The sequence below is a fragment of the Salvelinus fontinalis genome, chromosome 2 (assembly GCF_029448725.1).
Source record: "Salvelinus fontinalis isolate EN_2023a chromosome 2, ASM2944872v1, whole genome shotgun sequence".
Classification (NCBI taxonomy): Eukaryota; Metazoa; Chordata; class Actinopteri; order Salmoniformes; family Salmonidae; genus Salvelinus; species Salvelinus fontinalis.
Window position 1 is genome coordinate 60,572,075 of NC_074666.1, and position 23,608 is coordinate 60,595,682.

The window sequence follows — 23,608 nt, forward strand, 5'->3', positions numbered from 1 at the left end:
CTTGACAGAGCTTGAAGAATTTTTTTAATTATGTGCAGATAATGTGCAATCCTGGTGTGCAAAGCTCTTAGAGACATCTTTTTTTCCACAGCATCCGACAGAGGTGCTCTGTCTTTGATACATTTGCTCTCAGCTTAACATCCTAACTATCGCAAAATGTAATTTGAAAAAAAGCACACCAACCATTTTGTGTTATGAGTGGGAGGAAGTCATGCCAGATTTGTTTCATACAAGGTATGCAACAACCAGTTTCACCCAACAAAGACCTATGAATGAACATATACGTCAAGTATTTTATCTTAACGTCACAAGACATATTTGACGTCATAAACAGACAGTACAGAGGTGTATAACAATAACCCAACGTATGATTAACTTTCTACATTGGTATTCTTACTCATGCAAACGGCACACATTCCTAACATAAAAGCATATATTCGTATTTCTCAACATTCTTTCATTCAACAACTTTGTGGGAGGAGTCCTGGAAAACACAAATCATCCGCAACTTAAATACCATGAAGATAGAAACCTATGTGATTTATATATTAGGCTTTTTAGTGGGCATTTTCACCAGTGGAGGCTGCTGATGGGAGGACGGCTCATAATAACATCTGGAATGGAGTTAATGGAATCAAACACATGAACGCGTTTGATATCACTCCATTCCGGCCATTATTATGAGCCGCCCTCCCCTCAGCAGCCTATCCCCTTGCAAAGTTTGCTACAATTTCAGAACTATAACTTGAACCAAATTCAAAAACTCACTTCAAGACATCTAGACAAAAAAAAAAGCAGTTTTTTTACCTCAAGAATGTCAAGATTTCAGTCATACCACAATAATTTATTTGCTTTTGCGGCGGCTCACGTGGTCAACATTACATTCTATCCATTTACACAGTCAGAGCGGTAGAGTAGGCTAAGTGTAGCCTCGTCCCATACTGTCTGCACTGTAAGCAACTCTTCTAGCCTTGCCATGTCAATGCCATACATGACAACGAGAAGAGTTGGCTACAGCACAAACTGTACGATACCAGGCTACAGTACTATAAGTACCCTGCAGTAGAAGAACAACCCGCTGTCATGTTCCACTCACTGGTCTTATTTCCTAGTGGACCACAACAGTGCTCAAGACCATTTACCTCGTTAGGGGGCGGCAGTATTGACGGTGTCACCAAACTAGCTGAACTGGCATCTCATGGCAGAGTGTAAGAAGCACCCTGCCTCCAAGTCTCAGCTTAATGGTAAGCGTATATGTGTAGAGAACAATACTGCTTGAGCCGATGATGGAGGCTTGTTCATTTAACTGAGAGATCTCTTTCATGCCCCTGTTCAGACATGATATTAACTAGCATTAAACTAATGTTACCCATCATAATCTCAGTGTTTGAAAGACCTGCAATCTGAGGATCGAGCTACCAAAATATCTTTCAAATAAACCCCAATTTCCATTCCCACAAATTATAATGAATAAATATATTCACCCCCCCCCCCCCGACACGATTCAATCCAAACTGGCTACATAATATTACGGTAACATAATATTAGCCAATGAAACAATCCCCAATTCAACAAACACAGTCCTACCCCAAGGGGTATACTACAAAACAGGTTCAACCTTGATAAACAAACAGAAATAACTTCCTATTTTGGGGTTCATTAAGCTAAATTGTGTTTTTGGTTAAGTCAATTAGACCAAGCCCATTTGAAGTCATTTCAGGATATCTAGGCAAGTTAGTCGGCCAACTCCTTGATCATGCTTTAAAGTATACCCCCCTGAACAGTACTATTTATAAACGGCTTACGTGCAGCATAGGGACCATATGAAGAGACCGGTTTCATCATCTGAGGTTGAACTGGTATTCGGATGATCCTGTATTCATTGTTAAACACCCATACTAAAGTGGTTTATTTTGCATTTTTACTTTATCACAAACATAATTACACAAATAAAATAAAAAAGTACAAGAGAAAGATATTGATCGATGAAACAGGGACTCCAGCGACGTGATGTTGAATCAATCACACAGCGACATGGTCACAGGGGACATGGTCCATGTCTGAAGCGCATATGAATTACATATCCTATCCTCTTCTGCAGTATGGAATCTTAGAATTATATACCATCTGTCCTAAACCCTAGAACCCGTGACCAGACTTAGACTGAGGAGTCCTTAGGAGTCCCTCTGGGTCAGAGAGGGAACAGTAGAGGGTATATCCTAGCTCATCCACCTCCACTGGCGTCAGCTCACAGAACAGGTCGACTTTGGGGACCAGGGCGCAGGGGAGCCTCCCGGCCTCTAGGTGTCCCACTAGCGAGCGGAGCAACTGCAGGAAGCGGTTAGCCAGCGCCTCCTGGGTCCAGTCGCCCTCCTTCTCGCTCAGTAGCAGTATGGCGTTGGTGAGCTGACTGGCCGACAGGCGCGCCAGGGCCGGGTTCAGCTTGCACACGGCTTTAGTCACCTTGAGGCAGGCGCAGCGGCAGCCCCCGTCCTCCTGGTCCAGAGCCCGCAGGCGCGCAGTCTCCGCCACACGGAAGCTCTGCCGCCACAGGTTTTCATGGCGCTCCGCAGCCAGCCTGTGTGGTTTGGCGATGAGCGAGGCGCCGTCGTCCATCACCAGCAGAGGCAGGAAGTCCACGTAAAGAAGGCGGTCTGTCTCGTACTGGACCTCCAGGGTGAGCGTCTCCGAGGGAACCACCGGCCGGATCACGTAGTCCAGAACGCTGCCGATGGCCGGCCAGTTGATGGAGCCCGCCACCAGCTTCTCGAACACCTCCAGGACAGACTTGGGGGAGAGGTAGCCACCTACCATGCAGCGGTCCCAGTAGCTGCTGCCTCGGGGGAAGTATTCCAGGTTCTCCCTGCGAATCAGCCAGAAGCCCGGAACGTTCATGATGGTGTCCTCCCCGGGGACTGACGACCACAGGTTCTTCTCCAGGGTCAGAGGGACCATGAGCTGAGCGTGATCCGCTGTCACCACCTGAGAAAGAGTGGGAGAGAGAGTCAGAGAGAGCACATGGTGTCACTCTTGTAAAACCATAACATTTCAAACCCAGAGACAAGCACTGAGGTAAAAAGCATTGTTTGTGGTCACAACACTCCTAAGCCAATGGCCTGTGAAGTGATATCTTTAGCCTTTATCCCTTCCCCCGGAGGGATAAAGTTTACTACTACTACCCTCTTATTACCTGCAGGTCGTCGTAGAGGCTGCCGCTGAGGTACATCTCTCGGAGAGGCATGTCAGGCAGCTTGGCATGCAGGAAGATCCTCAGCTCTGCGCAGATGTCCAGGGCAGCCCGGCGGGCTGTGGCCTGCTCCTCAGCGGGGATGGCCACACGCTCCTGGTAGAACTCCCACAGTTTCTCCTGTAAGGAGAGGCGCATCTTGGCCCGGAAGAGGTCGGTCTCCCCTGCAGCACTACGTCCCCGCCCCGCCGCCCTCCGCATGCAGTCTGAGTGGGATACAGCCACGACAGGCAGAGGTTAGGAATGTGCAGGTATGGGTTATCGCATATACAGTGCATATAACCCATGTGGGCTGGGCATTCTGATGATGCAAGACACGAATAATGAAATAAATCAACTATGTTGAAAGGGCACGGGAGGTAAATTACAAAAGTAAGGATATTGGGTGACGACAGGAAATCAAACCCAACTAATGGGAACACGTACCACGAGAGGGGCTGCTTTACAGACTATCCTCTCCTACAGAGAGTAACCTACTACTACAGCCGGACGTACACCACACAATTTTTTTAGCCGAGTTCGGACACGTTTCATTTTTGTTTTTCACGAGACAGCGTGGTATGGAGAATCCTCACGACCAAGTGAAGAACCTTGTAGTGTGTGACCCCCGCCTCCCAGTTTGTGCCACATCGTTTAGCTTGAGCACTAATACGTTGGGAAGACAATGAAACGACATGAAAGACGGTCGTTAAATGAGAGAGGCTCAGCAATGTTACGATTTTGAAAGTTGTGTAGTGTACACCCGGCATAAGAGAACCACCCAAAATACCACAGACTTTGAGGTATTTTTAACTTCATAACACATATCTAATGGAGCTCAATAGAAACTAGCCGTCTGAGTCTATTTAGTGGAGGTTCTACTAACAAAACTACAGTGTCGTTCCATTCAATTTCAATAGCTTTGACCGCAACCCTTGTAATTTGAACAAAACATTCCATACATGTATGCCCATGGTAGAAGTGGTCAGAAAATTACTTTGACCTGAATGCCAAAACATTCAGGAGATAGAGGTGGCCAAATTGTGATCCATGACACATACCATGACAGCCACTGTATGTCTATATCTCCTGAAAAAATAAAATGGCTCAGTTTGATATCATTTAAAAGCTTACTAACGGGATTGGCAAACCATTTGGTCATTCCTTTAAAACAAAAAAAGTATGGTTTATGTTGAGACCTCCATCAGTTGAGACACAGCATGCACTTGAATACAGACTAGGTGTAACTAAAAAAGGGAATAAAATTGACATTTCAACTTTCCAATTGGTTGGAGGTCCACACAGAAAATATTGACTTGAATGGGAATATCAGTTGTTTTAAATTACAATGTCAATCTTCCATAAAAAAACTATTAAAATCATAAATATTGATAGCATCAAATCAAATGTTATTTGTCACATGCGGCCGAATACAACAGCCTTACAGTGAAATGCTTACTTACAAGCCTTTAACCAACAATGCTTTAAGAAAGAATAAGTGTTACGTAAAAAATTGAAAATAAAAGTAACAAATAATTCAACAGCAGCAGTAAAATAACAATAGCGAGGCTATATACAGGGGGTACCAGTAGAGTCAATGTGCGAGGGCACAGGTTAGTCGAGGTAACATGTATATGTAAGTAGAGTTAAGGTGACTATGCATAGATAATAAACAGAGTAGCAGCAGCGTAAAAGAGGGGTCTGGGTAGCCCTTTGATTAGCTGTTCAGGAGTCTTATGGCTTGGGAATAGAAGCTGTTAAGAAGACTTCTGGACCTAGACTTGGCGCTCCGGTACCGCTTGCTGTGCGGTAGCAGAGATAACAGTCTATGACTAGGGTGGCTGGAGTCTGACAATTTTTAGGGCCTTCCTCTGACACCGCCTTGTATAGAGGTCCTGGATGGCAGGAAGCTTGGCCCCAGTGATGTACTGGGCCGTATACACTACCCTCTGTAGTGCCTTGCGGTCAGAGGCCGCGCAATTGCCATACCAGGCAGTGCTGCAACCAGTCAGGATGCTCTTGATAGTGCAGCTGTAGAACATTTTGAGGATCTGAGGACCCAATGCCTAATATTTTCAGCCTCCTGAGGGGTGAATAGGTTTTGTCATTCCATCTTCATGCCGGTCTTAGTGTGTTTAGACCATGATAGTTTGTTGGTCATGTGGACAAGACATTCCCATTTAAATTGACATTTGATGGTGGGTGGACCGGCGGCCATCTTCATGGTAGTAATTTGAATGTAAAATCTCAATTCAATTACTTTCAATGGTGTAACAGCTCAATTGCTGTTGTCTGAAGAGATAGAAATGTAATTCATAGAATGGACCTATGATTAAAATGACACCCACCCTGTATTCAAGAGTATACTGTGTCTCAACCGATGGCAGGCACAACACATACACCTCAGATAATATACATTAGGGTCTAAGCGTCAACATAGGCAAACATTTAACTAATTCTGAGTTTACATGTTTTTAGATAATTGAAATTAAACATTACACATATTTTCCCTACAATTTATAATAGTTTGGCAACCCTGGTTTCAAGCTTTTAAATTATATCAAACTTAACCGTTCATCTTTTCAAGTGATAAATACATGGACGTCTCATGTTCTGGTGGGATATGCAAAAATTGGTCAACTTCGAGTCCCTCCATCTCCTGATTGTGTTGGCATTCAGGTCCAAAAAGTAATTTTCTGATCACTTCAACCATGGGCAAATATGTATGGAAAGTGTAGTTTAAATCAAAAGATGTGCGGTCAAAATCTGATTGAAATCAAATGGAACGACCCTATAGCTTCCTACAACAAGCACAGAGTCAGTAGCATCACCCACAATACAGGAAGTACAGCCATCCTGACATCAGCCATCCTGTCGTCAATAGACACAGCCAAGGATTAGAAAACAATGCACAGAGGTGAGGTCAAACCATCTGAAACACACTACTACCCCACTGTGACCACTGTGTGTGAGCAAGTGTAACAGGCGTCCCTGTGCTGCTTAGCAGTATAGCTTCCACGCTCACCAGTCCTTACTGGTACTTGATCTCGCATCCTCTGCCTTGCCAACACACGTAACAGTCCTGCTTGACAATGTACTAACCAGTCGCACCACCGAAAAAGTACCAATTTGACAGCGCCATTGGTAACGTTTCACGCTGTGGGGTGAGCTAACGGCACGATTGTAACTCCATTAAATGAGCAATGTTGATAGTTGTAATGCGGAACATTATTGTGTGTGACACCCTAAATACATTAGCGTACCATACCTGGTTCAAAGGAGTTGGAGGAGGTGGGTAGAGTCTGCAGTGACCTGCTCACTGTTGACCTCATGTCGTGGTTAAGTACCCGTGGTGACGAGCCCATCCAACTTGGTTCTTCCCAACTCCTTTTCCCTGATGGTTCCATCTTAGTAGGGCTGGTCGGAGCACTTATGGCACGGTCATACATCTGAAAGGAGATGGAATTGAAAAGCATTATTGTCCATTAGAGTGTTTCATGAAATGGACATGTCTTCCACTCGTGGTTAAAAACAGTAAAACGACTGATGTAGAGATCAGATGCCAAACAGTGAGGTGATCACATTTAGCCTATAACTGAACTGGCGCAACGGACAAAGAATGTACATAATAACATTTACAAGAGTAGAATTGCAATGATCTAACTTAAAGAATGTCCCACTTACTCTTTTGACTGCTAGTGTTGCAATGCCAAGCATGGCAGCTCCTCCGACCCCAAGCACAAGCTTGGCATTGGAGAGCAAAAAGTCAACGGCCGTGCCCATCCCGTTGTCATCCTTCTTTCCTTTACGGTCACCGTTCACTCCCGCCATTCTGCCTTTGTGAATGTAGCGTTAGAAGGGGAAATGAATGAGAAGAACAAAGAAAGTACTGATTCAGATGTGACGAGTCCCGCGTGCTATTACCATAACTCAAGGACCGTGTACCTTTCATTATTAAAATATGTATTATTAATTTATGAGAGCAAAAGGATAGTTGGTCGGTTAAATAGCTGAACAGTCTACCTGTTTGTGGTCTGCCACGAGCACGTCTTGCTAAAAGGTGGTGTTGGATGGTTGACCCCCAACTACATCAGCCCCCCCAGGCGACTGCTGAGGAAGAACTGGCCCCTCTTCAGTGCGTCCTCCTTGTCGCTCGGCGCGGTCAGAGCCTGGCAGCGGCGGAACTCGCCGGCCACGGCGCGGCGGTAGTAGTTGCGGTCTGTGTACTGAAGGTGGCGCCCTGCACGGAGCAGTGCTCGGTACAGCTCCAGCACCGCACTACGAGACCAGCCGCCCATTAGGGATGCACATGAAGATGGGAGGACTCCTGTGAGGATAGAAGGACGTGTATTTATTTCAATAGAATAGGTAATCATTACACAAAGGGTAGTATTAGCATCGATTTTCGAACATTGTCACCTAGGCATCTGCCACTGGTGAAGTGGAAGGACAACATGGATCAAGTTAGGCTATACTAATCCTGAACAGTAACTTAACTACGTTATACGATTGGGCATATTTAGCTAGATAACCTTTGTGGATGACGAGATTAGAGATGAGACTGGTCATTTGTTGCCGATTCGGTGGTCGTTACACCGATTATTGGTACTACTAGCTAGCAGCAAGGGGTGGGTGTAATTTGTGGAACGTGCCAAACGGGAATCAAAAAAATAACAAGGTTGCCAACAAACAACGCATACAAAGTTGTACAGCGGCAGAATAAGATACCGGGTAGGGCGTGGGCAATTTGGTTAAGTTTCTCACTCACCACGTTTATTTGAAAAAAATGTCTATCCTCACTCTGGTAGTTTATGGAAAAACATTAAGAATAAGCTACGTGATGAGTTGATGACTATTCGGCAGCTAGTTAGCTTGGTGAATTAATCATGCTACTTTGTATTCGTTGTTTGTTGGCATCCTTGTACTTTACGAAGATTCTGGAACAGATTCATGTTAGAACCTTCCACAAATGACACCCACCCACCCAGCAGCAAGTCAAGTTAATTTGCTAACTATCTAACATTAGCTATGTTATGCCTGTCTAATCTGAATGCAGCCTAGCTGTGTCAGACCAGAGCAACACATAAGATACACCAAAGATACTGAACTAGCTAACTAACCCATTTCATCTGACATTAGCTAGCTATATAGTTTACGTTAGCACTCGTCCAGCAGAACACCCCTTTGCAATTTAGCTACCAAACGTTAGCTGCTGTTGCCCGTGTAGACTATACGATAGGTGAGCTAACAATTAGCTATACTAGAATAGCAAAACCAGTATCAATTGTATTGTTCCCTTTGATTGGCTAACAGTAATAAAAAAATCACTTAAGGCTAGCCTAGCTTGCGAGCTAACGTTAATTAGCTTTTTACAGTAACGTTAGCCTCCGAACGATGCTGACCTTGCACATTGAGGAGCTGCTACTCACAATCAATTGAATACAAATATACGATATTGACAGAACAACATTTTACATCGTCAAGGGAGACCGCTGAACTTACGTTTGAGAAACGATTTCAAAGGTTTCTACTTATAAGTAAAACAGACACAGTTCCCCCTCGCGTCGGGGTCAGAATTACAAACCGGAAGCAATTGGCTACTTATTTTTGCACGGGAATTACTACATCCGGGTTGAAAAAAAATGTATGGTTGAGAAATGTGACGTTACAGCACTCAATCTTATTTAGCCTACAAACCTATACACCTTTCTATGATGGAATAAAGCATTTTATAAAGAAGTCTAATAAGAAAACATATGTGAATAAGATCATAAGCCAATGTAATAAGACTATATAAGTAGAGTAGAGTAGGTTAGAGGAGAGTATTACTTTATTAACCCGAATTTGGGAAATTGTTTTATCACCTATAGCATCATCACTGATTACAAGGACAAGACAAGGATAAATTAAGCACATATAATAAAACAAGCTCATATTAATATGTACTATATTGGTCAGTTTGTGAGCAGCTAAGATTTGACACAATCCCTTGTGTGATCTTGGGTTAATAGAAAGTTAAGCCCATTTTGTGTTTTATTGCCCTCTGTATGATGACTTGAGACATGTTCTGTTTGGTAAAATTGTTGGTGCTCACTCATGAAGTGTTTGACTACAGGATGAACACAGGTTGAAGTTCTTTTTCACAATGTGAGTTTTTTACATTGCACAATTTATTTTCCTGGGGTGGAGGAGTGTATTGTTTGTGTAGAGAGACAAGATGAAAATTGTAATAGCTAATTATGCATTTCATTTGTTTAATGTAACGTGTTGTTTTGTGCACACCTACTTGACACTTGATATCGTGTCTTATAAGCCCATACGGGTTGGGCACCATGTTGCTGGTGGTTTCAAGTTTAATTTGTCACATGCACAAGTACACTGAAATGCTTAGCTTGCAAGCCCTGCCCAACAGTGCAGTATTCAATATAAAATAATATAACTAATAACAAAATATAAAAAGTAGTTTTTATTGTTATCATAAATATCTACATTGTTATTGTTGTGTAATTGAAGAAACAGTTAATTAGGAATTACACATAACTAAGCAAAGTGGTTTCTGAAATTGGGGAACCAAATGCCCTTAAGTGGTGAAATCTCACAACTAGCTACCTAAGCAGCTCACTTACAATCACATACTGTTTGTCTCCATTAGGAATGTCTGAGTATATTGTCTGCTAAATTACCTTTAGTGAAAATAAGAAGTCCCAATAATCTGTGTTGTCATCAATCTTATGCAAAGGCTTACAATTAATTATATTCTTTCAAAAACTAATAATCTTAAACAAACAGAAACATAGCTAATTCCCCACTTTTCGGCTAGATATCTTTTCATAAGCACAACTCCAAATAGAAAGACTGACAAAAGGAGTAATGTTGAATACTATATGTCTAAAGTAAAACTTTTTTTTTTAAGTGCCTAAGAATCGTATCTGATTTACAAGAAAAATGTACAGCACAGTTCTGTCTAAGGTGTGTCTGTCTAAGGCTGGTGAGGCCTACTTTGGTTAGGGAGTCTCGGGCAGCTGAGGTTAGAGGTCAGGGGGGCTTCGGGCAGCTGAGGTCAGAGTTCAGGGAGGGTTTGGGCAACTGAGTTCAGGGGGCTTCGGGTAGTTGTGGTCAGTGAGTTTCGGGAACAGCACCAGTTTTGATGAAAGTGAAACTACATATGTTAAGAACAGTTCCCACTAAGGGGGAAAGAAAAATAAGTAATGGGTTTTACTATGTACACAATAAGAAAAAACATGCATCAGAGTATAAATATAGGTGTGAAACCTCAGGAAGCTCATCACACATCTTTGACACCTTGACTGGAGGTACAGTAAGGACATTTTTAGGCAATTTGCTCACTTACTGAAATAGGAATTTTTTATTAACTAGGCAAGTCATTTAATAATTCTTATCAATAGGGGGGTGACAGGTCCGGTATTTTCTTTGTCTTCAAAGGTGCGCGGGGGAGCTCGACATTGTCTTCTGAAAAGCGTTCGGTATACACGGCGAATATCTCCAGCTCTGATTTTATTTCATACATATGATAATAACATCATAAAGTAGTTTTTTTCAACCGAGTTTTATCAGTCTATTCCTCGTTTATTGGTAACTTTTGGAGTTTTCCGTTCTTTGCGCCAAGAGAGGATGGGAATGTTAGCAACCTTGGCTAGCATTGTGGCGCGAATTCGACAGAAGAAATGGACATTCTAAAACCAAACAACGATTAAAAGTAAGAAAACATTTATGATGTTATTTCGTATTTCTGTGTAAAATGTTGACTCATATTCTCCGCCGTGTTGGTGAGTGCTGTCTCACAATATTGCAAGCTGTGTGTTATGATAAAGTTATTTAAAAAAATCGAACACAGCGGTTGCATTAAGAACCAGTGTATCTTTCATTTATTTTTATATAAAGTTTATGATGAGTTCTTTGGTCAGATTAGGTGAGTGTCCAAAATATCTCCGGAGATTCTGGTGAATCGTTGCTACGTATTCACAATGTATAACCAGGATTTGTAGCTATAAATATGCACATTTTCGAACAAAACATAAATGTATTGTATAACATGATGTTATAAGACTGTCATCTGATGAAGTTGTCCAAAGGTTAGTGATTAATTTTATGTCTTTTGCTGGTTTTTGCGAAAGCTACCTTTGCGGTGAATAAATGCGTTTGTGTGTTTGGCTATTGTGGTAAGCTAATATAATTCTATATTGTGTTTTCGCTGTAAAACACTTAAAAAAAATGGAAATATTTGCTGGATTCACAAGATGTTTATCTTTCATTCGCTGTACACTATGTATTTTTCATAAATGTTTTATGATGAGTATTTATGTATTTCACGTTGTTCTCTGTAATTATTCTGGCTGCTTTGGTGCTATTTTTGATGGTGGCTGCAATGTAAAACTATGATTTATACCTCAAATATGCACATTTTCGTACAAAACATAAATGTATTATATAACATGTTATAAGACTGTCATCTGATGAAGTTGTTTCTTGGTTAGTGACTAATTTTATCTCTATTTTGTCAGTTTTGTGAAAGCTACCTATGCGGTGGAAACATGGTGAAAATATGCGGTTGTGTGTTTGGCTATTGTGGTTAGCTAATAGAAATACATAGTGTTTTCGCTGTAAAACATTTAAAAAATCGGAAATGATGGCTGTATTCAAAAGATGTTTATCTTTCCTTTGCTGTATTGGACTTGTGATTTCATGAAAATTATATTATAAGATATCCCTGTCCCGTTAGCCTAGGCTATGCTAGTCAGCTTTTTTTGATGAGGAGGATCCCGGATCCGGGAGAGAGAAGCGGTAGAGGTTTTAAGAACAAATTCTTATTTACAATGACTGCCTACCCTGGCCAAACCCTAACGACGCTGTGCCAATTGTGCGCCACCCCCTGGGACTCGCAATCACGACTAGTTGTGATAAAGCCTGGAATCTAACCAGGGTCTGTAGACCCTAACCAGGGTCCAGTGATATCTGTAAAAGTGTTTTTGAATATGGTCTAAATTGTGTTAAATCGTTAAGACTATTGTAACTGGGGACGGCATGAGACATTGCGAGAGACAGCCATTACTAATTCAGCCTCATGCCTCTTATTCGACTGTTGCTACAAATCTAATTATAGAGACCAGGAAGCATGTACCAGGAGACATTTTCGAAACCAGTTAAAGTGCATTTAATGTTCAGTCACAAGGGTTAAATGGCCATGTGGAAAACTGTCTGTCAATGACTGTTTGGGTGAAATAGAGCAAAGAGCATCAAACTAATGATGCGCCTGAAAAACCTTTAAAAAGTGTTCCAACGTTTGTTGAACATTGACCATTCCATCAGGGAGAGTATTTGCAGTGAGAGGCTGCCTCAGATTCACCCAGCGTCTTTTGGGAGACAGGAAATGTAATTGCTTAATTGGAATCACTAGGTACATATTATTGCCAACCCTTGTTTGTGTAGTACAACAAAACTTGCTGTTCACTGACTATCACTGCATCTTACGGAGCGGGCATATCTTGGGAGTGTTTTCGGTATTGAGGTAAGCTAGTTTCTACTTTTATAAATTCCATTTTATGAGCTTATACACGTACCAACAATGGCTGTAGGAATAACACAACTTTATCTACTTATGTGTAGCCTAATTACAGAGTGTAATGTCCAGAGCAACGTTTCTGTGAGTACTTGCGTTGTTGATCATAGTGGTATTTTGTGTACCTAAAATTTCCAATTTTTTTTCACCCACGAAGCTGAGCCAGATGTGTATATTGGTCCTCCTTGAAATGCATGTTTTAAAGTTAGTCACGCTTGAATGAGTCATAGCGATATGATACATTATTTAGTGGAGGGCAGCCTCCTTGCTTATACTGTTGAGGGGTGTAGGGACTTCAGGACATACCACTGACAATGTATGTCAACTTAAATGATTTACTCTATTGTCTAAATCATTGCAATTGATCTTAGCAACTTTGATGACAAAAAGTTGCCTCAGGCAGGGGGGAAATGTTTTTAATATAATAGCTGTGTTGTTATTTTACATCTATTTTAGGCATGCAAAATAGTTGGTTATTAGCATTGGTTGTCAGTGGAGTTGTCACAATCACATTTGAGGAACTTACACATTGTAACCCTTACACACCCTATATTTTGGTTGTGATGTCCTGAGATTGTGAACAGATCTCTTGGAGAGAGCTGCTATCACATTCAAAAGTTAATTGCAAAAATGTAATTTCCATAATACAAGAGAGAAAATTCAAAATAACCACTTTTTCTCCCAAAAAAATGTATTCTGTGACATGATTTTGACATCTTATAAGCTGGTTTAGTTTGCTGATAACTGGTTTTAATGAAGCTCCATTTTGATAAAAGTGACACAACTGTGTTATTAGTTTATATTTATGGTAAATATTACAATTTGGTACTTAAATTCTCCAGTTGAATGTATTTCTGAACTTATATATTACCTATGTGGTTTATAGAGGTGGTATTAAATAAAACCTATCAATTGTAACTTCATTTAATTAGAATAATTAGTAACTGCCTGGTAATCACGAGGTCATAGGCATAGCTGAACTTCAATATGGCCTTAGAAGAATGAAAAACAGGCAGCATTGTAAAGAGAGACTAACTAGGCTTATCAGCACAAATCTAATTACCCCAACAGGGTCCTGCAGAATGAGACATATTCCCATGACAACTGGCAATACAAACACCATGCTAATTCTTATCATTAAGGGATGAGGGTAATGTAGAGCAGCCACTCTCACACACAGTGTGACAAAGGAGAAGTCACAATGTATCTCAAAAGGATACATTGACCTTACAGGAGGTATTGTATTACTGATGATCTGGCATACAAACTAAGGGTACTGTCCATTCACATCAGCCAAATGAATCCATAAAGAGTCCTCTGTGTGTCTCATGAGCTCTTCTCCTAGATAATATGATTAGCCTAATTGAATTACAGCCTTTGTAATCATACAGGTTAATACAGTATGTATTATAGTAACTATGGTTGAAAGAGAATATCAGGGCAAATTACCTGAGTGTCTTTACCTTAACTCAATTGATTGTGCGTCCTCGCTCTCTCATTGCATTAGGTTCCACCTATCGACAGGACAGGATGGCACTTCTCGATTACCCTATTCCAGAGCTAGATGTCACCTTACAAGAGGCAGGCCGTGTGCTCCAGCTCACCCTGAGCCCCGAGCTCTACCCTCAATTCAAAAACACCCTTAGCCAACAGAGGGAGGTCCTGCAGGAAACCCAAAAGTGCTTGGTGGCTGCCCTCTCTGGCCGAGAGAACTGGGTGACAGAGCAATTCAAGAACCGGCTGCTTTCATGTACCGACCCCCTGCCCACCTCGACAGCCATCCCTGCTGTCTTGCCCCCCTCCAGAGCCAAGAAGGAGTGTGCCCAACTGGAGAGGGCTGCCGCTCTGCTCTGGGCTGTGGCCAAGATGTATAGTGAGCCTTCGCTGGTAGAGGGCGAGGGGCAAACTGAGCGCACACAGCAATCAGAGGTGTTTGCTGCCAGCCGCATTCCTGGGAAGACCCAAGATGAGATTAAAGTAAGCTTTGGGAGTACTCAGTGTTTTGTGTTTTCATACACCATCTCTGATGATAATGATAACAATTCATCATACTCCCTTATCTTATTGTCATATAATGTGATTATCTCCTACTTCTTAACATGCTATTTGTATTATAGGTATACCCAGACTGCCTCCATGCCATCGTAATCTGTGCTAGAGGGGTATTTTCAGTCAACATACTGCAGCATCCCAGCCCAGGCGGGCCTATGTCCCCTCTACCGTTCCCTGACATCTACAGCCAAGTGGTTCATGTGATGAGCCAACATAGAGCTGCCAAGAACAACAAGCCCTCTGCCATCTGCGGCCTCTCTGCCCTGCAGCGGCAAGCCTGGAGCGCTGTGAGGGAGGAGATCCTGAGAGCAGGTGGGGCAGCGGCCGCCTCACTGGGGTTGATGGAGAGTGCTGTGGTGGCTCTCTCCCTGGAAGACTGCAATCCACCAGCTGATCTGGCAGACACCCTTAACGCTGTCAGACTGGGAGGAGGAGATGGGCCCTGTCTGAGATACTATGACAAGGTACAGTATGGGATGTTTGTGGTACTGTAATTGTGGATGACAACTACTACAATACAGTACAGTGATGCCGTAGTGAATCAACTGGATTCATCAGGTTACCGGATGAGGATATGGTCTTGATTTTCTGTGTTGACAAAAATATACCCTAGATAATGGAGTTGAATCAACTTTTCAATATTGAATCAAATTGTAAGTGGATCTTTACTGCACATCAGACATACGTAATTGCACCCAACAAACCTCAGTTTATTAACTCACTGACACAAGACTTGAAAACATAGGTTCCTCTTTAGGTCAACTATTTCTCCATACTTTTTCTACAGGTGGTGAACCTGGTGGTATTCAAAGACAGCACAGCAGGGATGGTGTTTGAGCACAGTGCACTGGATGGAATGGTGGCTGGGTTAGTGGCTGAGACTGTGTGGTATCTCTCTGAGTCTCTTAATGTAGACCTAGTCCAGGCCAACACAGGAAGCAATGGGTCAGCCTATCTTAACAAGGCTGATTCCTCCTCCCCAAGCCCCCTAGCATTCCCACTACAGGGTATAACTAAAACAGACCCCCCAAAGTCCTCCCTTAAAGCAATTCATCCCATCATCACATTTGAGGTTCTCTCTTACCCAGATGTCTTTGCTACCCTCAGGGGTCACAGGGGCCTGTACGATGCCTGGATCAACTTTTCCTTGCAGCTCTCCCTAAGGCAGACTCTTGGGGAATCTGCTGCCAGCCACATTCTTGTAACCCCTACCCATATGCGTCACTACAAGCATGGCCGCTGCGATCCGACATACTCCCTCACCATGCAATCCTACCAGCTCATCGGTGCTTTGGAATCCTGCATCGGACCAGACAACAAACCTCGATACACGAACAAACTGCTCCGTCTGTTCCATGTGGCTTTCCTGGAGCACAAGAACCTGATTAAAGCCACTAAAAGTGGACATGGTGTGGGCCCTCACCTAGCAGCCCTACGCTGGTCCATGTCTCCAGACAACCCTCTCAAGAAGTTTCTTGACCCTTTTGGGTGCCCCTCTGTTTACCTTACTGGCAAGGATTTGATGGAGGGAGTGGAGCTTGCTGTAGGGAATGTGTATGCTAAAGACCAACTTGCCGTAACCTACCTGGGGAGGAGAGACCGGGTCCGTATGGTGCTCAATGGGAAAGGTACCTTTGCCACAGTGTTGGAGAAGCTTCAAGATAGCCTGAAAGTAAATCTGAAGCTGGTGATGCTTCTCGCTGTCAGATATTCCATCGCCGGACAAATGGGAGCCATGGAGTGTCTGCTGCAAGAAGGACAAGCAGGAAGAAGGAATGGATCCTCCCAAGGGGAAATTCACAAAAGCATCAGTCCAGCAGGCCAAAAACAAGGCAAGACCATGTCTAAGTCAGCACTTCCCTCTAACTCTGCCTCCAAGATGAGTCCAGACTTCACTCTGGTAATCCATGGTGGAGCTGGGGAGGAGATGATGCTGAATACAAAGGTGGTAGGTGTCATTAAATTTGCTCTCCAGACAGCTCTGACCCTCGGAGCAAAAGTGTTACAACAAGGAGGCAGTAGTCTTGACGCAGTGCAGCGGAGTGTGCAAGCTCTTGAGGACTGCTTTCTGTTCAATGCCGGGAAGGGATCTGTTTTCAACAAAGATGGGAAAAATGAGATGGAGGCGACCATAGTAGATGGAAATGGGATGAACTCTGGATCGGTGGCTTGTGTGCAGAGTGTGAAGAACCCAGTGAAAGCAGCAAGACAGGTCATGGAGAAGAGCGTACACTCACTCTTAGTAGGGGAAGGTGCAGAAGAGTTTTTGCAAGGCTTAGAAGAGAGTGAGAAGCCTGTGAGGGCGGAGTACTTCCAAACTGATGTCCGTCGCAGAGAGCTGACAGCAAAACTCAGTACTGGCAACGCCTCCAAGAACAACCATCCACAGAGAGTGGGAGCTGTTGCTTTGGATCGATGGTGTAGGTTAGCTGCTGCAACGTCCACAGGTGGGTTGGTGGGGAAATGGAAGGGTCAAGTTGGAGACACAGCAGTAGTGGGAGCAGGTATATTTGCTGATGACAAGCTTGCAGTAACCTGCTCTGGTGATGGAGATGTGCTTCTAAAGCACACAGTTGCACAAAAAGTGGCCAGTCTCTACCATCATAAAGGCTACAGCCTCAGGGCGGCGTGTCGAGAAGTCCTGTCTGAGAACTTGAAGGGCAGCTGTGCTGGAATTATTGCTGTAGACACAAAGGGGGATGCTGTTGTTGAAACCAATGTTGGGGTGTTGTTTGTAGCTTCCATGGTTGGTGGCATTGCACGTGTCGAAGTCCTGAGACCAATGACGAGTTATTTCAATGTAATCTGGGAGACTGACGAACTAGTTGCTCACCTACACTCCCACCCTTGGACACCAGGTGCCACCATCCTTACCCAAAAGACTCTGAGTGGGCCAAGCAGCATCTTTCAGCTGGTTGTACCAGATTTCTTAGCACTGTTGCAAGGCGCACGGGCTGTTTCAAACCTGCTATGCGAACGACTGGGGGTACAGCGTTGCGCCCTAGTATTTAACCCACAGCCCGAGCAGCCGGCCCATATCCGAGTGCTACCACTTCATGGCCTGGAAACCAACTGGCGCCCCCAAACTACCGGGAAGGAGGACTTTCAGCCCTATGACCCAGGTTACTGCACCTCAAAGGATGGCCCGCGCTGGGAAGATGCAGATCTAGACCAGGTTCAGGCCAAGATTCGGGACAAGCTGCCAACGCCTAATGCACCATCGTGCTATGACTTCTTAGGAGATCCTTGCCACAATGGACTGTTCAGCCGTATCGTGCGTGGGGAGGAGCAACAGTGGCGGGTGTGGGAAGACAGTGATCATGTGGCTTTCCTCACTCCCTACCCTAATACACCTGGACTCACAGTTCTAGTGCCACGCAAACCACTGTCCAGCAATATTTTCAGTCTGGAAGAGACTGATTACACATCACTGATCCTGGCCACTCGTAAGGTAGCTGGACTGCTGGAGGAAGGAATGCATGCTCGAGGTGTTGCACTCATCTTTGAGGGCTTTGAGATTGATTATGCCCATGTCAAGCTGATCCCTCTGGTTCCTCCACGTGGTGACAAAACTGCTGAGGTGTTTCCAGAGTACTTCCAAAGCTACCCCGGCTACGTCTCATCTACCGATGGCCCTCCCGCCAGCCCTGAAACTCTAAAGGAAATCCACACCAAAATCACACTTTGCAGGCCTCCTCGTTCCTGGGAGGACCCACAGAGCCACTCCATGTTAGCCATCAAGAGCCAGTGGTACCGCAATCTCTTTCAAATTCAAAATACCCTCTTCCACAACACAGTGGAGTACTTCAACAACACCTGTCAGTACGCGTACGCCATGACTCCTCTCACCACTGACACAATCTCCTCTCCGATGGGCCTGGGATCAGACTCCGAGCCCGTTTACGTCAACTTGCTGGGGCAGGATGTGTACTTGGCTGACTCCATGCAATTTGTGTTGGAGTATTTCTTGCGGTTCCAAGAGAACTTGCCAGGGGCATACTACGTATCGCCAAGTTTTCGGGGAGAAGATCCAGATGCCACTCATCTTAACCAGTTCTACCATGTTGAGTGTGAGCTCCTGGGTGACATGGATACTGCCATGCACATAGCTGAGGGATACGTGGCTCATCTCACCAATGCAATGCTGAAGAAACACTCCAACATCATCCTGAACTCCGCTGGGACCCTTTCACATGTCAAGGACTTACTGGAGAAGTTGGAGGGAGGAACCCCTCTCCCAAGAGTCACTCTGGACAAGGCCATCCCTATGATGCCCTCGCCAGACTGCTTGGAGTGGGTACAGGATGGCCAGCCCCAGTTTGGCAGGAAGTTAACCCGCAAAGGAGAACGGGTTTTGATTGAGAAGTACGGAGGCGCTGTTTGGCTGACAGAGATGGACCACCTGGGAGTGGCTTTCTACCAAGCATATGTGGAGGGCTCAGGCAGACGCAAGGCAAAAGCATCGGACCTCCTTTTGGGATTGGGGGAGACTCTGGGTCTTGGGGAGCGTCACTCCAACCCCGAGATGGTGCAAGAAGCCCTCAGACATCATGCAGTCCCAGAGGAATCCTACAAGTGGTACATCAACATGCGGCAGGTCATTCCTCTACTCACCAGCGGGTGGGGTATGGGCACAGAACGCTACTTGTGTTGGCTGCTTCAGCATAATGACATCAGAGACCTACATATTATACCCCGTATGAAGGCCAGGAAATACATGCCTTGAAATATCCTTAACCCATTAGTTACCCATTAGTTGCCCTAACTGTCAGCTCTTTCATTGAACGTCCTAAGGGATGCATAGAAAGTGAGACAGCCTATCTATAAAACTCTGAAAGTATACAAAAACATTAGGAACAAGAGATGAGTTGCAGTTATGAGAGAGCAGTGATTGTGTGTTGAAAAGTTGCTGATTTTGTAGATGAGGAAGGGCAACAAATAGTGCCGGTATTTCCTAATCAATGATACAGTATATGAAAATATACAAAGGTACCAGTCAAAAGTTGACACACCTACTCATTCAAGGTGTATTTTTTATTTTGACTATTTTCTACATTTCAAAATAATAGTGAAGACATTACAACTATGAAATAACACGTATAGAATCATGTAGTAACCAAAAAAGTGTTAAACAAATCTAAATATATTTGAGATTTGAGATTCTTCAAAGTAGCCACCCTTTGCCTTGATGACAGCAAAGCTGTCATCAAGGCAAAGGGTGGCTACTTCGAAGAATCTCAAATATAAAACAGATTTTTATTTGTTTAGCACTTTTTTTGGTTAATCCATGATTCCATATGTGTTATTTCATAGTTGTGATGTCTTCATTATTATTCTACAATGTAGAAAATAGTAAAAATGAAGAAAAACCCTTAAATGAGTAGGTGTATCCAAACTTTTGACTGGTACTGTAAAGACAAGCCAATTGTACCAACTCCAAAGCAAGACTTTGTTACACGTATAACCATCGGTCTGTCTGTAATTCTTGAAAGTATCTGTCTGTAAATCCTTCTATGTAAAACTCTTAATCATTCTCTATCCTTGATACAAAATATTTGGTTACATAAGGAACAACTTTGTACAATTCACACAATAGTTCTCAACATTTCACACGAAATAATTACTGTTCACAGGCATCTCAACTGTCTAAACAAGTGAGAGAAGATATTTGCTAACATAACACATTGGTCAAGGTGAACACTTCTCTGGCCTATTTAAGAAAATGGATGTTTTGCGTATGATTATAAAAACACTTCAGAATAACATGCTTGTGTGAATTTTGAAATACTATTGTGGTTTGTTTTATATGTATGACTATTTTAATTGTTATCTTTATTACCAAGGCATTAATAAACGCTGTCTTCGTCAGCCATCAAACCATGTAAATATCTTGTACTTTGTGGTATTATTACCATTCAAATTAAATTGTTGCTGTGACATATTCTTGCCTTATTCTTACTTCTAGGATGATTTGAGAAGGGCCTAAATAGAAAAACAGCAGTAGGAATGGTTTGTAAGAAGCGGAACTCCCAAAACAATAATCTCAAATCTCTTCCATCACCAAGATCACAATCGAAAAACAACTTTCACAACAACACAACACTTCGTGACACCCGAGAAACACAGAGAGAGTAGTCTTGCACTTTTGAAAGACTGCAGGTTTGTGGACTTTATGAACCTAAACACTGAGATAACATTTAAGTTAATTGATAACCAAAGGGTCAGTCGAGATAAAGGGCTCGGAATTCAGCAAATCACTAAATTCCTCAACTTGTCAAATAAGCAGAAGTTGATCAAATAGCCTAGAATTTAACAAATAGAGGCAGGCCAGGGATCAGGTTTGTCATTTATTTCAATTGCCCAGACGATGAGCTACGCACAAGCCAAGCATTGAGCATGTAATCAGAGCCCCATGACAAAGCACACGCTCCCACAGCTGAGGCCATCTCCCACAGGGTAGGCAGCACAACATCGCCTCTCTGCAGAGTTTGACCCAGGCACGATTCAGATGGGCACACGGAAACACACAGAGAGAACTGGGTACAGTGTTATCCATCTCTCACATGGGTACATCGGATGATGGCATGATCATTCTCCATGGCACATATCCATTGCTCAACACATTCCAGGTCTAATTACATACTGTACAGTTGAACCAGAGTTGTAATATGGTATCAATAAGAGCAAACTGATTTTTACAAATACCCTTTTGGAGTTTGATTACTTGTTACTGTACTCCCCACTGATAGATTTACACTAGAGAGATTTTGCAATGATTCCTATGTCAAATATGTGAATAATATGTATTGGTCTAAAGTGTGTAATGAGGAACATCCGGACGCTGCACTTGAAGCATTTATAAAACTGCTTCTTCCAGTTACTGATAGGCATGCACCCATCAAGAAACAGACTGTTAGAACTGCCAAATCCCCATGGATAGATTACAAATTGAAAAACTGTATGGGTGAGAGGGATGAGGCAAAGGGAATAGCAAATAAGTCTGACAAGGCAGCAGACTGGCAAACATACAGTAAATTGAGACATCACATAACTAAACAAAAATAAACTAGACTATGGAAGAAAGATTAATGATAGAAAAGAATGATAGTAAAAAGCTCTGGAGTACTTCAAATTAAATTATAGACAAAAAGCAAACTTGGCTCCATCCTTCATTGAGGCAGATGGTTTGTTCACAACAAAACCCTTTGATATTGCCAACCACTTCAATAACCTTTTTGTTGACAAGATTAGCAACCTTAAGTATGACATGCAAACAACAAATGCTGAAAGGAAGGGTACCAAAGAAATGTCTGCAACATTGAAGGCCACAGTGGCCACCATCATTCTTAAATGGAAGAAGTTTGGACCCAACCAAGACTCTTCCTAGAGCTGGCCGCCCAGCCAAACTGAGCAATCAGGGGAGAAGGGCCTTCGTCGGAGAGATGACCAAGAACCCAATGGATACTCTGATAGAGTTCTAGAGTTCCTCTGTGAAGATGGGAGAACCGTTATGGTAGAGTGGCCAAACAGAAGGCACTCCTCAGTAAAATGAACATGATAGCCCGCTTGGAGTTTGCAAACAAGGCACCTAAAAGGACTCAGACCATGAGAAGCAAGATGCTCTGGTCTGATGAAACCAAGATTTAACTCTTTGGCCTGAATGCCAAGCGTCACATCTTGAGGAAACCTGGTATCATCCCTACGGTGAAGCATGGTGGTGGCAGCATCATGCTGTGGGGATGTTTTTCAACGGCAGGGAATGGGAGACTAGTCAGGATCGAGGGAAAGATGAACGGAAAAAAGTACAGAGAGATCCTTGATGAAAATCTTCTCCGGAGTGCTCAGGACTGTCACGTTCCTGACCTGTTTTCTGTTAGTTTTGTATGTGTTAGTTGGTCAGGACGTGAGTTTGGGTGGGCAGTCTATGTTTTCTGTTTCTATGTTTGTTTAAGGGTTGCCTGGTATGGCTCTCAATTAGAGGCAGGTGTTTGGCGTTTCCTCTAATTGAGAGTCATATTAAGGTAGGTTGTTTCACAGTGTTTGTTGTGGGTGGTTGTCTCCTGTGTCTGTGTCTATGTACGTTGTGCCACACGGGACTGTTTTCGGTTTGTTTGTTTTTCGGTTTATGTAGTCTGTTCCTGTTTCATGCGTTCTTCGTTATATGTAAGTTCTTATGTTCAGGTGCGTCTACGTCGTTTGTTGTTTTGTAGTTAATCAAGTATAGTTCGTTTTTTGTCTTCGTTGTTTTGTCGTGTCTAAATAAATATCATGTCTAAATATCACGCTGCGTCTTGGTTCAATCCATGCTCCTCCTCTTCGGATGAAGAGGAAGAGGAAAGCCGTAACAAGGACCTCAGACTGGGGCGATGGTTCACCTTCCAACAGGAAAACAACCCTAAGCACACAGCCAAGACAATGCAAGAGTGGCTTCGGGAAAAGTCTCAATGTCCTTGAGAGGCCCAGCCAGAGCCCGGACTTGAACCCGATCAAACATCTCTTGAAAGACCTGATAATAGCTGTGCTGCGACGCTCCCCATCCAACCTGACAAAGCTTGAGAGGTTCTGCAGAGAAGAATGGGAGAAACTCCCAAAATACAGGTGTGCCAAGCTTGTAGTGTCATACCCAAAAAGACTCGAGGCTGTAATCGCTGCCAAAGGTGCTTCAACAAAGTTCTGAGTAAAGGGTCTGAATGTGATTTTTCCATTTTTATAAATGTGCTAAAATAAAATAGGTTTTTGCTTTGACAGTATGG

At 43.3% G+C, this 23,608-nt stretch overlaps 2 protein-coding genes across 2 annotated transcripts; both read right to left on the minus strand.

The window, feature by feature from the left end:
* Positions 1-281: 281 nt before the first annotated feature.
* On the minus strand, positions 282-7,057 carry mief1 (mitochondrial elongation factor 1). The gene is made up of 4 exons (XM_055880823.1): positions 6,911-7,057; positions 6,495-6,675; positions 3,191-3,453; positions 282-2,982 (listed from the first exon to the last, which is right to left on the minus strand). Exons 1-4 carry the CDS (start codon positions 7,055-7,057, stop codon positions 2,140-2,142), a joined length of 1,434 nt encoding a protein of 477 aa, XP_055736798.1. The 3' UTR covers positions 282-2,139.
* Positions 7,058-7,311: 254 nt separating this feature from the next.
* Positions 7,312-8,835, minus strand: LOC129822527 (MIEF1 upstream open reading frame protein-like). The gene is made up of 2 exons (XM_055880838.1): positions 8,729-8,835; positions 7,312-7,553 (listed from the first exon to the last, which is right to left on the minus strand). The coding sequence occupies exon 2, from the start codon at positions 7,522-7,524 to the stop codon at positions 7,312-7,314; it is 213 nt and encodes a 70-aa protein (XP_055736813.1). The 5' UTR covers positions 7,525-7,553; positions 8,729-8,835.
* Positions 8,836-23,608: the final 14,773 nt, after the last annotated feature.

Excerpts from the sequence above, each read along its gene's own strand:
- mief1 (XM_055880823.1), bottom strand. The coding sequence starts at position 7,057 with ATGGCGGGAGTGAACGGTGACCGTAAAGGAAAGAAGGATGACAACGGG. Across the intron at positions 6,676-6,910 it reads CAACACTAGCAGTCAAAAGA|ATGTATGACCGTGCCATAAG; the intron begins GTAAGTGGGACA and ends ATCTCCTTTCAG. Across the intron at positions 3,454-6,494 it reads CTCCAACTCCTTTGAACCAG|ACTGCATGCGGAGGGCGGCG; the intron begins GTATGGTACGCT and ends TATCCCACTCAG.
- LOC129822527 (XM_055880838.1), bottom strand. The coding sequence starts at position 7,524 with ATGGGCGGCTGGTCTCGTAGTGCGGTGCTGGAGCTGTACCGAGCACTG.